The sequence below is a fragment of the Molossus molossus genome, unplaced genomic scaffold, assembly GCF_014108415.1.
Source record: "Molossus molossus isolate mMolMol1 unplaced genomic scaffold, mMolMol1.p scaffold_m16_p_19, whole genome shotgun sequence".
Classification (NCBI taxonomy): Eukaryota; Metazoa; Chordata; class Mammalia; order Chiroptera; family Molossidae; genus Molossus; species Molossus molossus.
The window spans coordinates 34,953,557-34,967,904 of record NW_023425354.1 but is presented as its reverse complement, the minus strand read 5'-3'; the positions used below and the strand labels follow the sequence as shown (position 1 = coordinate 34,967,904).

General features: G+C 60.1%; 1 protein-coding gene across 1 annotated transcript; it reads left to right on the top strand.

Moving 5' to 3' along the window:
• Positions 1-341: 341 nt before the first annotated feature.
• On the top strand, positions 342-11,549 carry TMEM132E (transmembrane protein 132E). The gene is made up of 8 exons (XM_036269909.1): positions 342-1,366; positions 2,822-2,968; positions 3,234-3,426; positions 4,061-4,204; positions 6,533-6,738; positions 8,278-8,566; positions 9,696-9,887; positions 10,494-11,549. Exons 1-8 carry the CDS (start codon positions 342-344, stop codon positions 11,547-11,549), a joined length of 3,252 nt encoding a protein of 1,083 aa, XP_036125802.1.
• The last annotated feature ends 2,799 nt before the right edge of the window (positions 11,550-14,348 follow it).

Below are 14,348 nucleotides of genomic sequence, written 5' to 3'. Positions count from 1 at the left end.
CCGCGGAAGGGGACGCTGGTGAGGGTTCACACTCTGTCAGCACCACACTGCGCTGTCAGCCTTTACGCCACGCCTGTAGTAAGTCCCCATCATGGCACCTTGAGGCACAAAATGTTCATGCTCATTTCACAGATGAGGATGCAGGGGGCTAGAACCTCCTCAGAGCTTCACGATGCTTGGTGCTGGAACCAACTTGGCCCTTACGTTGCAGATAAGGTAGTGAGGCAGCAGTGAAGGAATTAACGCGCCTGCAAAGGCAGGGCCGGGCTTCGAAGCCGGCAGGCTGGCCCCGGGCCCCCCAGGACCTAGAGCCAGGCTGGGCACTGCCCAGTGTGGAGTGGATGGCTCTGGGTGAAGGTAGCAGGCTGGGGTGCCCGGGGGTCCGAACGCAGCCTCTCCTGATCACTGTGGGGTCTTTCTTCTGTCTGTCCCCAGCCTCCGGCCGCTCGCATCCAGCCAGCCCCAGCCCACCGGGGCCACAGGCCAGCCCGGTGCTGCCCATCAGCTACAGGCTGTCCCACACGCGGCTGGCGTTCTTCCTGCGGGAGGCGCGGCCCACGCCGCCGGCGGTTGCCAACAGCTCCCTGCAGCGCTCCGAGCCCTTCGTGGTGTTCCAGACCAAGGAGCTGCCTGTCCTCAATGTCTCCCTGGGGCCCTTCACCACCAGCCAGGTGGTGGCCCGGGAGCTTCTGCAGCCGTCCAGCACCCTGGACATCCCCGAGCGCCTGACTGTCAACTGGAAGGTGCGAGCCTTCATCGTCCGCGCCCGTGTGCCCGCCTCGCAGCCCGTGGCCCAGGTGCTGTTCTACGTAGCCGGCCGGGACTGGGACGACTTTGGTGTCACGGAGCGGCTGCCCTGTGTCCGCTTGCACGCCTTCCGAGATGCCCGGGAGGTCAAGAGCTCCTGCCGCCTCAGCGGGGGCCTGGCCACCTGTCTTGTGCGGGCTGAGCTGCCGCTGGCCTGGTTTGGGCCCCCGGCCCCGGCCGCACCGCCCAACATTCGACACAAGTCTCCAGAAAGGCTGGAGCCCGAGTTGGCAGGGGAGAGCCAGCAGGCTGAGCTGTACTACACTCTCCATGCCCCAGATGCATCTGGGGGCTGCGGGGGTACCCGGCGTGCGGCTGGGACTGGAGTGGGCGCCCGGGCGGAGAGCCCTCCCCAGCACCCGCTGCTGCGCATAGGGAGCATCAGCCTGTTCCGCCCGCCCCCCAGGAGGACGCTGCAGGAGCACAGGCTGGACAGCAACCTGATGATCCGCCTGCCAGATCGGCCCCTCAAGCCAGGGGAAGTGCTCAGCATCCTCCTCTACCTGGCCCCCAACTCCTCGTCTCCCTCCAGCCCCAGCGTGGAGCATTTCACACTCAGGTAGAGGGTGTGGGTCAGGGTCTGTCTTCCCTTCCAAGGTCAAATGCATATCTGACCCTTTGTGGGGGCTCACCCAGCCTGCCTGCCCTGCATCCCTAGCCCAGCTCTTCCATTTATCACTTGATCAGCCTCAGGAAGACACCTCAGTTATTCGAGCCTCAGTGTTCTCATCTGTCTAATGGCAACATAAATCCCCGCCCTACTTCCGGATCTCACAGAAATGACATCCTGGTAAAGGAGAAACATCCATTGTCACAAGCTTGGATGTCCAAAAGGGTAGAATTGGGTCTGGAAGGGCCCTTAGACATTGGCTGGTTCCAGCCTCCCATTTTACAGATGAGGAGACTGAGGCCAAAGAGGAGAAATGGAGAACAGAGAGCAGCTCCTTGCTGGGAGCCAAAAGATGAACAGGAGTGTGTGCGTGTGTTGGGACATTTGCCTAATCCTAGAGTCGGGAGAAAGCTTTCAGGAGGCCCAGCTCTTTCTATACCCTGAGGATACAGTTCACAAATTCAGAAATGCCTTAAATTGTATCACAGTCCCACAAAATATAGTGATGTCTCACAGTAGGAATCCATGATTTGAGTCACGTTCATAGGAAAACGCCCCCTCCCACCTCAAGCTCTATGAAATAGAACCTGGAACATCGTTATTAGCCTCCGACTTCTTTAAGTATCACCCTCTCTCCTGGTGTGCTACCTTAAAGTTCAAATATTCCCAGAAAGGATCACACTTATTCAATGATCGATACCTGAACGTGAATTTGAGTTAAGCCGGTCATCAGAGATCACGGGCTGCATTAATAGAAATAGAGCATGTAGAATTAAGGAGGTGACGATCATTCTGTTGCAGTCAGTGTTTATTCGAGCACAACAGAAGTGTTGTATTTACTCTAGGGCACTATACCATACAGGTACAGTGTCCAGAGGAGGGTGACTGGAATGTGTGTGACTTGAAACTACGGCAAAAACAGCAATGGGAGGAACTGGAGATTTTAGACCTAGAGAAAAGAGACTCATAGAAACCTGCCCACCTTCCCAGCTTTCTGAAGAACCGCTGCAACTTGCTGCAACTAAGATGGAGGGGAGTTGTTTTCTCTTGCCCCAGCAGGACCCACGGTTGAGGGAAGGTGTTCTAATCCTTCAGGGCTTTCTGAAACGGAATGGGTGTGTGCGGAAGCGGCGAGACCCTGGTCACTAGGGTGTGAAGCCGAGGTTAGGTGAAGGCTGAGCAGAGGTACGGCAGGAGTGACTGCAGCCTCCGCTGAGGGTCAGAGGTCGTGGCTACGTGATACCAAACTCCCCAGATTAGTCTCCAGCTTTGAGCCTAGGACCCAGGGTAACTTGCTCACCTGCTTCCCCTACTACTAGCCCCAGCCTGGGGGTCGTGACCAGGTGGGCAGCTGTTGAGGCCTCGGCTGACCTTCTCCCTCTGCTTCCTCCCCTTTTGTCTCAGGGTGAAGGCCAAGAAGGGTGTGACCCTTCTAGGCACCAAGTCACGGAGTGGCCAGTGGCACGTGACCTCAGAGCTTCTGACTGGGGCAAAGCACTCAACAGCCACCGTGGATGTGGCCTGGGCCCAGGGCACACCCCTGCCGCCGTGGTGAGCCAGGGTGGCACCTCTGCCCACCTTTTTGCAGGACAGGCACCTGGAGCAGTGGGGGGTTCTTGGTGGAGGAGCCGGGCTTGTGGGAGGTCTGGGGCTTAGTTCGTGGGGACTCTGAGTCCAGGCGGGGCACTCGGGTGGCTGGAGAAGGCTCAGAGGGCCCCAGAAGGCAGGCGGCCGAGGAGAGCTGGGGTCCCCACAGGGGTTCCAGAGCTGCTCCCAGCCCTTCCTTTCCGGCTCTCCTTCCTCCCGCACCCGGCAGGGAGGGCCAGGGGCCCCTGGAGATCCTGCAGCTGGACTTTGAGATGGAGAACTTCACCAGCCAGTCGGTCAAGCGGAGGATCCTGTGGCACATTGACTACCGCGGCCATGGCGCTCTGCCCGACCTGGAACGGGCAGTCACCGAGCTGACGGTCATCCAGCGGGATGTGCAAGCCATCCTGCCCCTTGCCATGGTGAGCAGGGCGGTGGTCATGGGTGGTGTGTGACGGGAATGTGCACGCTGAGTGTGTGTAGGCCAGTGCACGCGGTCCCGGAGGGGTGGCCATACAGTTGAACCGTGGAGGCCATGTGCGGGAAGGGCCCATACAATCAGAGCAGATCAGGAGGGTGCTCCAGGCCGGGGAGCGTGCAGACACAGGTGCAACGGCGGGAACGGGAGTGGTTTGTTCGAGGGAGCAGTGGATTTAGGAAGAGTGCATGAAGGTGGGAAGGCCGCAGTGATCTGGGGCCAGCCAACCCAGGAGCACCTTGCATGGCCAGGGAAACGAGTTGGACGTCCATCTGTGAGCCCTGGGAGCGAGGAAGGTGTCAAGAGAAGATGGGAAGAGCCTAGGGGCAGGTTGTTTTCTGGCAGCAGAGGGAGATGAACCATGAAAGTGACCAAAGTCCCAGCCAGCTGAGCACCTGGGAAGGTGCATGAGGCTGGGTGGATAGCCTCTCCGCTCCTGGGTGCAGGAGTCCCCAGGGAAGGGTGCGCATCTGGGGAGTGGGGCAGTCAGGAGCCAGGGCCTTGGCTGGTGTGTCCTGGGGGAGCAGGGACCTGCAAGCACCCCGGCTCAGCAGAGCCCCTTCATCTCCTCCCCACAGGACACAGAGATCATCAACACGGCCATCCTTACTGGCAGGACCGTGGCCATCCCTGTCAAGGTCATTGCCATCGAAGTGACTGGCCTCGTCCTAGATGTCTCTGCCCTGGTGGAATGTGAGTCTGACAATGAGGACATCATCAAGGTGAGCTTCCTGGAGGTGGGGCCCGTGGGAAGAAGGCCTCAGACCTTCAAGGGGGAGCCCCAAGCCGGAGGGGAGCTGGCAGCCTGTGCAGGTCCCCTTGGTAGGCAAGAAGACCTGAAATTAGGGGCAGGAGTGGGGAAGAGCTGTGGGCATCCCTGTTCAGCCCGAGCGGGCTGAGGGAGAGGCCTGGGTACCTGCCAGTCCTGGAGGGCTGCCTGTAGGAATGTGGACAACCACGGGGAGAAGGAGGCATTGATGACTGGAACTCACTCCAATCTGGCAAGTTGCCGTGGAGCCCCTGCTGTGTGACAGAGCCTGGGCACGGCCCGGGGGCCGGGGCGGACCCCTGAGACATGCCCGGGACGCTGGTTCCAAATGGAGGAGATCCAGCACAGGGAGGAAGCTTCCAGAAGCGCGTGAATTAGGCCAGGAGTGAAAGCTGTATAAGGAAGGACCCGCTCTGGGCAACACCCCCACTCCTCCAACTCCCGAAGGCCCCTCCCTGAGCTCCTCCCCAGAGACCCATTCTGGGCCCTGAGTCCTCCAGGGTTCAGCAGACAGGGCACTGATCAGACTCAACTGGCCCAGTTGCCACCTCCCCAGGAGGGCCTCCAGATTTCCCCCCGCCCCTGGCTTTGGATAACGGTCGGAGGCAGTAGAGAGGGCAGTAACGCAGGAGGTGTCCAGCCCCCGTACCTGGGGGTGGGCGAGCTGTTTGCCACCCAGCCACCAGCGGGTGCCCAAATCACATGATTAAACACAGGAATCTGTTCCCCATTCCCGTCAATCCTCCAGCTTAAAGGAGAACGGCAGGGTGGGGGTGTCCTCCCTCCGGCTCACTGGGGCTTAACCTGGGGTACACACCCTCTCCACACTCTGCCCTGGGTCCCTCCAGGTCTGGGGAGCCCGGATGAAGCTCACCTCAGCTGTGCCCCCATCCAGCAAGAAGTCCTGCCAAGTGAGCCAGAGCAGGTGGCTTGGCCCCCACCCCCGTCACCTCCTGGGAGTAGAAGCTTGCCCAGGCCCAGGGGCCCTCCGCTGCTGGCAGGCTGGCACAGGAAGAAATGGGCCTGCTCCCAAGAGCCCGACACCTTTCCCTGCCACCCAGACACCGCCACCTCAGCCCCAGAGGGACCAGAACAAAGCCGCGATGGCTCAGATACCAAAGGGAATTAGCGAAGATTCTAAATGGAGCCTGTTTCCATTCTCAGTGAAATACACACGGGTTCTTTATGGAGTTTGCCAGTATTCTAAATGGAGTTTGCCGGCCTTCAGATGGAATGCTCTGTCTTCCGAAGTGGGAGATGCGCATTTCTGGCAGGGCTGCTGTTCCCCTTCCACCCACCCCTCGGAGATGATTAAGAGAGCTAGCAGGAGTTTGGGACAGTCCAGGGGCTCATCTCCACAAATGAGCCACAGACCAGAACCCTCCCCACCCCAAGCAGAGCCGTCAGGGTGTCATCAGCCCCCAGACTGCATCCAAACATGAGATGTGCACCCACGGGCGCGCACCAGCTGGAGCACCTAAATGCACTGCACACAGTGTTCACTCCAGGTGTGTATGTGGGTGCGTTTGACACGTACACCCATCTGCATCTGCCATGAAGGACTGGCCGCGACACCTTCGTGAGTGGGCACAGGTATCCACGCAGATGTGTTCAGTGGGCAGATGCCCATCTGGGGAACCTCTAAGCTGCAAGTTGGCATCCAGGTGGGCATGCATTTGCAAACGCTGCCGCCATTGGTGGCAATAATCCACCTGTCTGTGCTTGAGGTTCTCTGGTGCTGATTTTCCTCTCCCCTTCCCTCGCCTCCACCCCTGCCTGGAGCAGCCCCCTCACCTGAAATTAACTGGTGCCCACTTTCCTGGGGCTGCTGAGCCCGAGGGGCCTGGAGGAGCCATGCCCCGCCCCTCTGCCTGACCTCCTCCTGCTCCAGAGCCCAGGTAGTCATGCAGGGGACGGGAGCCAGTACAGAGGACCCTCAGCCTGCAGGCTCCTCCGAGGTGTGGCCTGGGCATCGGAAGCTGCCCCTCGTAGAAACATCTGCACGTTGGCTCCTTGCTAGGGAGCACACCCCTCCCACAGCACCCCTAAGAGCCGGTCTCTGGAAAAACAGGTTGGAGGCGGGACACAGAAGCTGACAGCTCCTACAGGAACTGCATTAGGAGGTGCCTGGTCCCCCCGCCGGCCCTTCAGCCTCCTGTGACCGGCACTTTCTCTCAGCAGCAGCCTTCCGGCCCTGCTTGTCAGCCTGCAGTCCCTTGCACTGTCCCGCAGGACGACCTGTAGGGCAAGACATGCCAACCCCCTCCCTCTCCCTCCCCAGGTATCCAGCAGCTGTGACTACGTGTTTGTCAGCGGGAAGGAGTCTCGAGGGTCCATGAATGCCAGGGTCACCTTCCGCTACGACGTCCTCAATGCCCCCCTGGAAATGACAGTCTGGGTCCCCAAGCTGCCCCTGCACATCGAGCTCTCGGACGCCCGCCTCAGCCAAGTGAAGGGCTGGAGGGTACCTATCCTCCTCGATCGGAGGTACAGCCCCCCCCCCCACACGGCAGATACTTGGGACACTCGTGGATGACACAACCCTGGCACACAGTCTGATCTGCATGTGTGTGTAAGGGCTTAGATGTTCACAGTCTACGGGTTGGTTATGCAATCAACAAACTTGCTGAGCAGCTACTGTGTGCCAGGCACTGATGGGTACTTGAGATGCGGGATGAGCGTGGCCTTCCTCAGCCAAGTTCTGGGTCCACCAGGGAAACCAGCATGTATATGCCACAGAGTATGGTGGATGCAGGAAGCGGGGAATTGAGTGGCACGAAGGAAAGAACCACTTCTTCCCTACAGGAAAAGTCAAGGCAGGCTTCCTGGAAGAGGTGACTCTTGAGCTAGGTCTTAAAGGATGAGTGGAAAGGAATTGTCTGGGGAACAGGGTGAGAGACCAGTCAAACAGCAGACAAAATGGAGCAGATGCAGTAACACAGGAACACACACACCTGTACACATGTGCCCCAGCCTGGGCACTTGGAGGCCAACTTGTAAAATACAAAAACACAAGGGAGAGAAGCAGGTGGCCAAGTGAGAGTCGGGCTCAGAGTTCTGCAGAGATTTGGGAAAACAAGGCGGGATAGATCAGAGCCTCTCAAACTTGAACGTGCACACAACTTGTCTACGGATCCTGGCAAAATGCAGAGTCTGTGTTTTGGACCAGCTCCCCGGTGAGGCTGATGCTGCTTTGAGTAGTGAGGACGGAGTGGTCTCTGAAGCCAGACAGGCGGGGTTTGAACACGGACCTCTGCTCTTCACCAGCCGGGCAACCATGGGCCACGTACAGGACTGCTCCGTGCCTCGGTTTCCTCATCTGTGAAATAGGCACAGTGACACTTTACTTCACAGGATTGCTGTGAGGATTAATTTAGTTCACACAGGTAAAAGAACCCTCCGAGTGAATGGATATCCCGGCGCTTGATTCTTCTAAGCACTGGCACACCCTTCACACAAGAGGATCCCCTGGTTTTCCCGTTTAAGACAACCTGAGCATCCTCCCGATCGTCACATCCTGGGTCCCTTTTGTTCACCAGTTCTTCCCTCAATTTTTCTCTCTCCTTGTGCATTTAACTAGAAGAGAAACCCAGGCTGCCCCTTCGACACTGTGCTGGGGACTCTCGGCTAAACGCCCAGGTTCATGGCTTGGCCATTCCGTTTGCCCCGTAGCACAGGCCGGCCGGCGCAGCTCCCTGGCCCGGGCAGCAGGGACTGCCGCTCCAGCTTGGCGCTGAGAGAGGGCCAGGCACACACTCGTGCTGAAAAGAGCACTCGTTGGGGTTTGAGGCCAGCTTTTCCCGGCGTGGGCGAAGCCAAGCAGAGGCGGAGAGGAACCAGGGAGGGGAAAGCCTGAGACTCCTGGTCCACGCGTGTCAGGAACGGGAGTGAGCCAGGCAAAAGGCTTGTCATTGCTCAGCTTCCACCCACGGGAGCCAGAGAGTGGCTGGCAGGGCCGGGCGGGGATGGGGGGGGCTGTGCGGGTCACTGCCAGGGTGAGGGGCTCTGATCCGCGTCCCACCCCAGGTCGGCCCGGGAGAGCGAGGACGAGGACGAGGAGGAGGAGGAACGACGGCAGAGCACCAGCCGCGGCTGCGCCCTGCAGTACCAGCACGCCACTCTGCAGGTCTTCACCCAGTTCCACACCACGTCATCGGAGGGCACCGACCAGGTGGTCACCATGCTGGGGCCGGACTGGCTGGTGGAGGTCACCGACCTGGTCAGCGACTTCATGAGGGTGGGTGACCCCCGCGTGGCACGCATGGTAGACAGCAGCACGCTGGCAGGCCTGGAGCCGGGCACCACCCCCTTCAAGGTAGGCATGGGGGCAGTGCCGGGAGTGTTCACCTGTGGGCAGAGGATGCAGACATTCTTAGGACAGGAGCCCCAGCCGGCACCCCCACCTGCCCCTCTGCCTGAAGTGCCACCGTCAGAGGTCAAGGTCCTTTCGTTTCACCTTGGTGAAGGAGGGGAGCCTTTCCAGCCCGGCCAGCCCTGCATCACGTGCGGGCCCTGAGGGCAGGTGTGGATGGGGCGGGAGAGCAGGGGAGGGCCCGGCCTCCGAGGCCAGGAAAGGGAGTCCAGGACCCCAGGACTCAAGTCTGACCTTCCTCCCTGACAGCTGGTGCCTAAGTAGGAATCCTCCCCTGCGAGATGGTAACTAGTGACCCATGGGCTGGAATCTGCTTGCAGAAAACTTGTTTGTAAAAAACGATTGATCCTGCCCTGGCCAGTTTGGCTCAGTGGTTGGAGCATCGGCCTGCGGACCAATGTGTCTCAGGTTCAGTTCCGGTCAAGGGCACGTGCCTGGGTTGCGATTCCTCCTGGGTCCTGGTTGGTCGTGCAGGAGGCAGCCACTTGATGTGTCCCTTTCACGTCGATGTCTCTCTCTCTCTCTCTCTCTCTCTCTCTCTCTCTCTCTCTCTCTCTCCCCCCACCCCACTCTATCTGAACAAAGGTAGAAAAATGTCCTCAGGTAAGGATTGAAAAACAAAAAACAATTGATCCTACATTTTGAAATGTGGAAGTTCTTCATTTTGTAGAAATCTAGATTTCTGGTTTTACAAAATATGACCCTGGAAACACAGGGTCTGCCTTCCCACCTGGCACTAAGCTGCTGGTCAGTACTGGTGCCCCCTATCCGTGGGGACGGGCTGTCCCATCCACCACAGTCCCCACCACTCCCTTTGTCTCCCTGACACTGAGGTTGGAACAGCAATTGCTGTTTATCACTGTGCAGGTCTGTTGTCTCCTCTATATCTACCCCTCTCTCTCGGTGCTCTGGGAGCCCCTGGCCCTCCCGTGGCCCCGGACCTCAGGCAGCGCCGCCCCGCCTGCCCCACCCCCGGGCCTCTCTTCCAGCAGCCCTGGGACTCCTCCCTGGGTGGTGATCCTGGGGTGCTGCTTTCCTGGCCTTCACGCAGCCCTGCCCCTCTCTGCCTCAGGTGGTGTCCCCACTGACAGAGTCTGTGCTCGGGGAGACACTGCTGACAGTGACAGAGGAGAAGGTCAGCATCACACAGCTGCAGGCCCAGGTGGTGGCCAGCCTCGCCCTCTCCCTGCGTCCAAGCCCCGGGAGCAGCCACACCATCCTGGCCACCACGGCTGCCCAGCAGACCCTCAGCTTCCTCAAGCAGGTAACTAGATGCCCAGCCTGCCAGCCTGGGGGCTTGGAGTGTGGAAGGAGGGCTTGCAGGCTCTGACTTGCCCGTGTGCCATGAGTCCCCCAGATTAGGGCTTCAGGTAATGGCAGACCTCTCTACCCTCTGCACCCTGCATGCCTGCTCCGCCCCATCCCACAGGGAGTCTGGCCAAAGTCTTACTTCTTGCACCTGCCACCCTGAGATGTTCCTGCTGAGGGTTCCCCCTCTTGGCTTCTCAGAGGGCCCATCACCTCTGCCTCCACCCCCAGGGAGGATTACCCGTACCCCTTCCTGGAGCCCCAACAATAGCGCGCGCGCGCGCGCACACACACACACACACACACACACCCCACAGACATGCCAGGGCACTGGCTATGGGCAGTGGAGAGGTGGCATGCCCTGCACCCTCTCCACAACCTCCAGAGGAGCACTCCCACTCTGTCGTCCGTGAGCACCTGCCACCTGCCAGGCACAGTTCCAGCGCGGGGAGTACGGCAGGGAGCTGGAATACCTCGGTCCCTGCCCTCACGAAGCTCAATATCCAACTGGGAAGCCAGCCAGGACAAGCTCTGACTCCTCTCCCCTCTCCTCCTCCTCCAGGAAGCCCTCCTGAGCCTCTGGCTCTCCTACAGTGATGGCACCACAGCTCCACTCTCTCTCTACAGCCCGCGGGACTATGGGCTGCTGGTGAGCAGTCTGGATGAGCGGGTGGCGACAGTGACCCAGGACCGGGCCTTCCCGCTGGTGGTGGCCGAGGCGGAGGGGGCCGGGGAGCTGCTCCGTGCGGAGCTCACCATCGCCGAGAGCTGCCAGAAAACCAAGCGCAAGAGTGTTCTGGCTACAACCCCCGTGGGCCTGCGGGTGCACTTTGGGCGGGAGGAGGAGGACCCCACCTACGACTACCCGGGCCCCAGCCAGCCGGGGCGCGGTGGGGGTGAAGACCAGGCTCGGGGAGCCGGCCCTCCTGGCACAGGGGTGTCCCCACCTGAAGCTCCAGGGCTGGTCACCGCCAGCCCGGCAGTGCCACCCACAGAAGACTTCCTGCCGCTGCCCACGGGCTTCCAGCAGATGCCGCGGGGACTGACTGACCTGGAGATCGGCATGTACGCGCTGCTGGGCGTCTTCTGCCTTGCCATCCTCGTCTTCCTCATCAACTGCATCGTGTTCGTGCTGCGGTACCGGCACAAGCGCATCCCGCCCGAGGGCCAGACCAGCATGGACCATTCCCACCACTGGGTGTTCCTGGGCAACGGGCAGCCGCTGCGGGTGCAGGGGGAGCTGTCGCCTCCCGCCGGCAACCCGCTGGAGACCGTGCCCGCCTGCTGCCACGGCGACCATCACAGCAGCGGCAGCTCACAGACCAGTGTCCAGAGCCAGGTGCACGGGCGGGGCGATGGCTCCTCGGGGGGCTCTGCCCGGGACCAGGCCGAGGACTCCGCCAGCTCGCCCACCTCCAAGCGTAAGCGGGTCAAGTTTACCACCTTCACCACGCTGCCCACAGAGGAGCTGGCCTATGACTCGGTGCCCGCCGGCGAAGAGGACGAGGAGGACGAAGAGGACCTGGGTTGGGGCTGCCCAGAGGTGGCGGGCACCACGCGGCCTGCTGCACCCCCAAACCTGCACAATTACATGCGCAGAAACAAGGAGGTTGCATAGAGGCACCATCGCCCCGTGGGGTGGGCTCTGTGTGGGACACCGCCGGGACCCTGCTCACACTGTCCTGGCGGCTGCTGTGGATTTGAATGCCCTGCCCTTGCAGCTTTGCTCTTTGCGGGGCCGCCGCCTCCCTCCCCTGGTCCCTCTTGTGGCCTCACACCGGTACCTTCTTCTGCCACCGCAGGTGGAGGGCGCCTTCCTCGGCTCGCGGGGAGGAAGCAATGCCGGCCCTCCTTCTGCCCTTTCCAAACCTCCTCTCGTCTTAGACAAACCTGCCCCAAGAGTGAGGCACCGAGGCCGAGCCTGGGGCCAGGTGGGCCCACACTGTGAGCTGGCCCTGCCTCCGTGTCCCCCCACGCTGGGGCTCTGTGGGGTCTTGTGTCACAAGCTGCACAAAGACTTTCTCAAACCACTATTCAGGGATTTCTGTCCTGCAGGGCAGGGAGGCAGCAGCTGCCTGCCCTGCCGAGGATCTTGCTGTGGACAAAACATGTGGGAGGTTGGGGGACACTTGTAGCATCTTCTGGCTTTCTGGTACCCCAAGTCCCTTCCTAGGGCGTGGGGACTGACCCCAGAGGGGTCTGCGGCCAAGCCAGGCACCTTCCTAAGAGCCCAGGACTCCCTCCCCTGCCCCTGAGGGCTATAGAAGTGGCCTAAAGGGAGGAGCCCTCAGCCCGCCCCTAGCCAAGCCACAGCCCAGAGCACCACGGTCTGGAGGGGGCTCCCACCCACCCCACAGCAAGGTCAACACTACGCCTTAGCCCCTCCAGCTCTGCTGACCACTCTCCCTCCTCTGCAGGGGCAACCACGCATCCCCCCTGGGAACTGCGTCTGGGGGGAAGGGGAGGGGACCCCAGGAAGTGCTGTGAAGCACCTTGGGATGGGCAAGGCAGGAGGGAGCCGGGCATCTCCCTTCTCCGCCCCACAGCCACTTGTCTCCCGGGTTCTACCCCCACTGTGTCGGGTTTTCTTAAATAAATGGAGGTGACCAGATCGGAGGTGGGGGCAGCGGCTCCCGGAGAACAGACAGTACCTGGTGGCTGGCTCTGTGTCTCTTCTTTATGTGCACGCATGCACACCCCCCACACGTGTACACACATGCACACTGCGGGCACACTAAATGACAAAGTGGAAACGACCAAGCCCGCTGCTGTCCTGCTCTCCCCCCCCCAACACCCAGGTCCCTCAGACCTCTGTGCACATGCCCACATGAGAGGGTGAAGGGCTTACTGACCCAATTATGTGCCCTTACAAAGGGCTGCCACCTCCAGGCGTCTGCCATGATTGCTCAGGAGGGAGAGGCCAGCCTCAGGCCTCCAGAGAAATGCCTTGGGGGTGAAGGGAACTGAACAATAAGGGGAGAAGTGAGAGAGGTTGGTGTGCACGTCTGAGTTACTCGCTTCCTGTCAGAGGGCTTCCCTCGCATCACCATCACCACCTCCCAGGGAGGCCTCCTTTCTCCATGGGTGGATGGGGAAAGCCTGGTGGTTTCCATGGCAGGAGCCAGGCAGGAGAGAGCAAAGCCATTGGGTGTGCCCTCCCTCGCAGTGGTCGGTGGGCTGGTCCTGGAAGACCAATCCCTCAGGGGCACCGGAGCACCTGACCTGAGGGGGCACCTGCCCAAGGCTGCCTGGCCAGCTCCCGCACCCTGGACAGGTGGCTCCATCGACCGTCTTGGAGAGGGGAGAAGCCCAGCAACCAGCACCTGTTGCAGAACGGACCATGGGCAGGACAGGCACCTGCCCCGATGTGCTGTAGCCACCTCGGAGGATGCTTGCCTTGCACAGTCCTCTGCTCATTGATAGTGGCAGTCCTGGGGGCACTGTGAGGATTAAGTGATATCAGGTCTATGAAGCTCTCTGCCTGGTGCCCAGCAGGAGACAGCGCCTGGCTCAGACAACAAATGGAGTTTGCTGCATCCGGACTTCATGTTCAGGTCAGGTATGGCCCTGAAGGAAGACTAGCGATTGGCCTGCTCTGCCCAAGATGAGTTGGCAACAAAGAATGGGTGTAGCTCAGCGGCAAGGAGGGAGCTACAGGGAAGCCGTGCCTAGGGCAGAACCAAGAGGCAGAACTACTATCCTCAAGTTCCCAGAACACCAGATACCAGCTATTCAAATAAGCCTGACAGTGACCTCCTAAAGGGGTTCTCTGTCATCTTTCTTAACCCACAGTGCCTAGAATCAATGTTCAACAAGTGTTTGCTGACTAAAGTCCAAACAAAAACTATAAATGGCTTTGTCATTATTCACATCTGGGGATGTTTCTATACCCTGCCATCTTAGCACCTGATCAGTGAGGAAAATCACAAGTTACAGAAAGAGAGCAGGACAGAGGTGTGATTCGGGGAAGAACAAATATTCTGGCCTGGGCATGTGTGCATGGGAGGGGGCACTGGTGTTAAAGCTGGGACATGGTTCCATTTGTTTATTCTGCACAGAAAGCTCCTACTATGGGCTAGGCCCTGCCGGCAGATGCAGAGGCAAAACCGTGGGCCTGAGCTCAAGGAGCCCCAGCTCTGCAGGGAAGATGGGCAAGTCAGCTGACCACAGACATCTGGGATAAGGGGTGCTATCTGTGGCAGCTTTGCCCGGGGTTGGTGGGGCATTTTCCGACCGAAGTGGCTGAAGACAAGGTCAGAGACATTTCAGAAAGGGAGGTTGGTGGGTGTGAAGGCCCAGAGACGGCAGGCCTGACCCCCGTGCTTTCTCTTGCTGTTCTGTCTCTGCCTTGCTTGCCCCGTGCCTGGAATCAGAGTCCCTGGGGACAGGGAGACACAATGCATCTATGCCAAGGAAT

Excerpts from the sequence above, each read along its gene's own strand:
- TMEM132E (XM_036269909.1), top strand. The coding sequence starts at position 342 with ATGGCTCTGGGTGAAGGTAGCAGGCTGGGGTGCCCGGGGGTCCGAACG. Across the intron at positions 1,367-2,821 it reads GTGGAGCATTTCACACTCAG|GGTGAAGGCCAAGAAGGGTG; the intron begins GTAGAGGGTGTG and ends CTTTTGTCTCAG. Across the intron at positions 8,567-9,695 it reads CGGGCACCACCCCCTTCAAG|GTGGTGTCCCCACTGACAGA; the intron begins GTAGGCATGGGG and ends TCTCTGCCTCAG.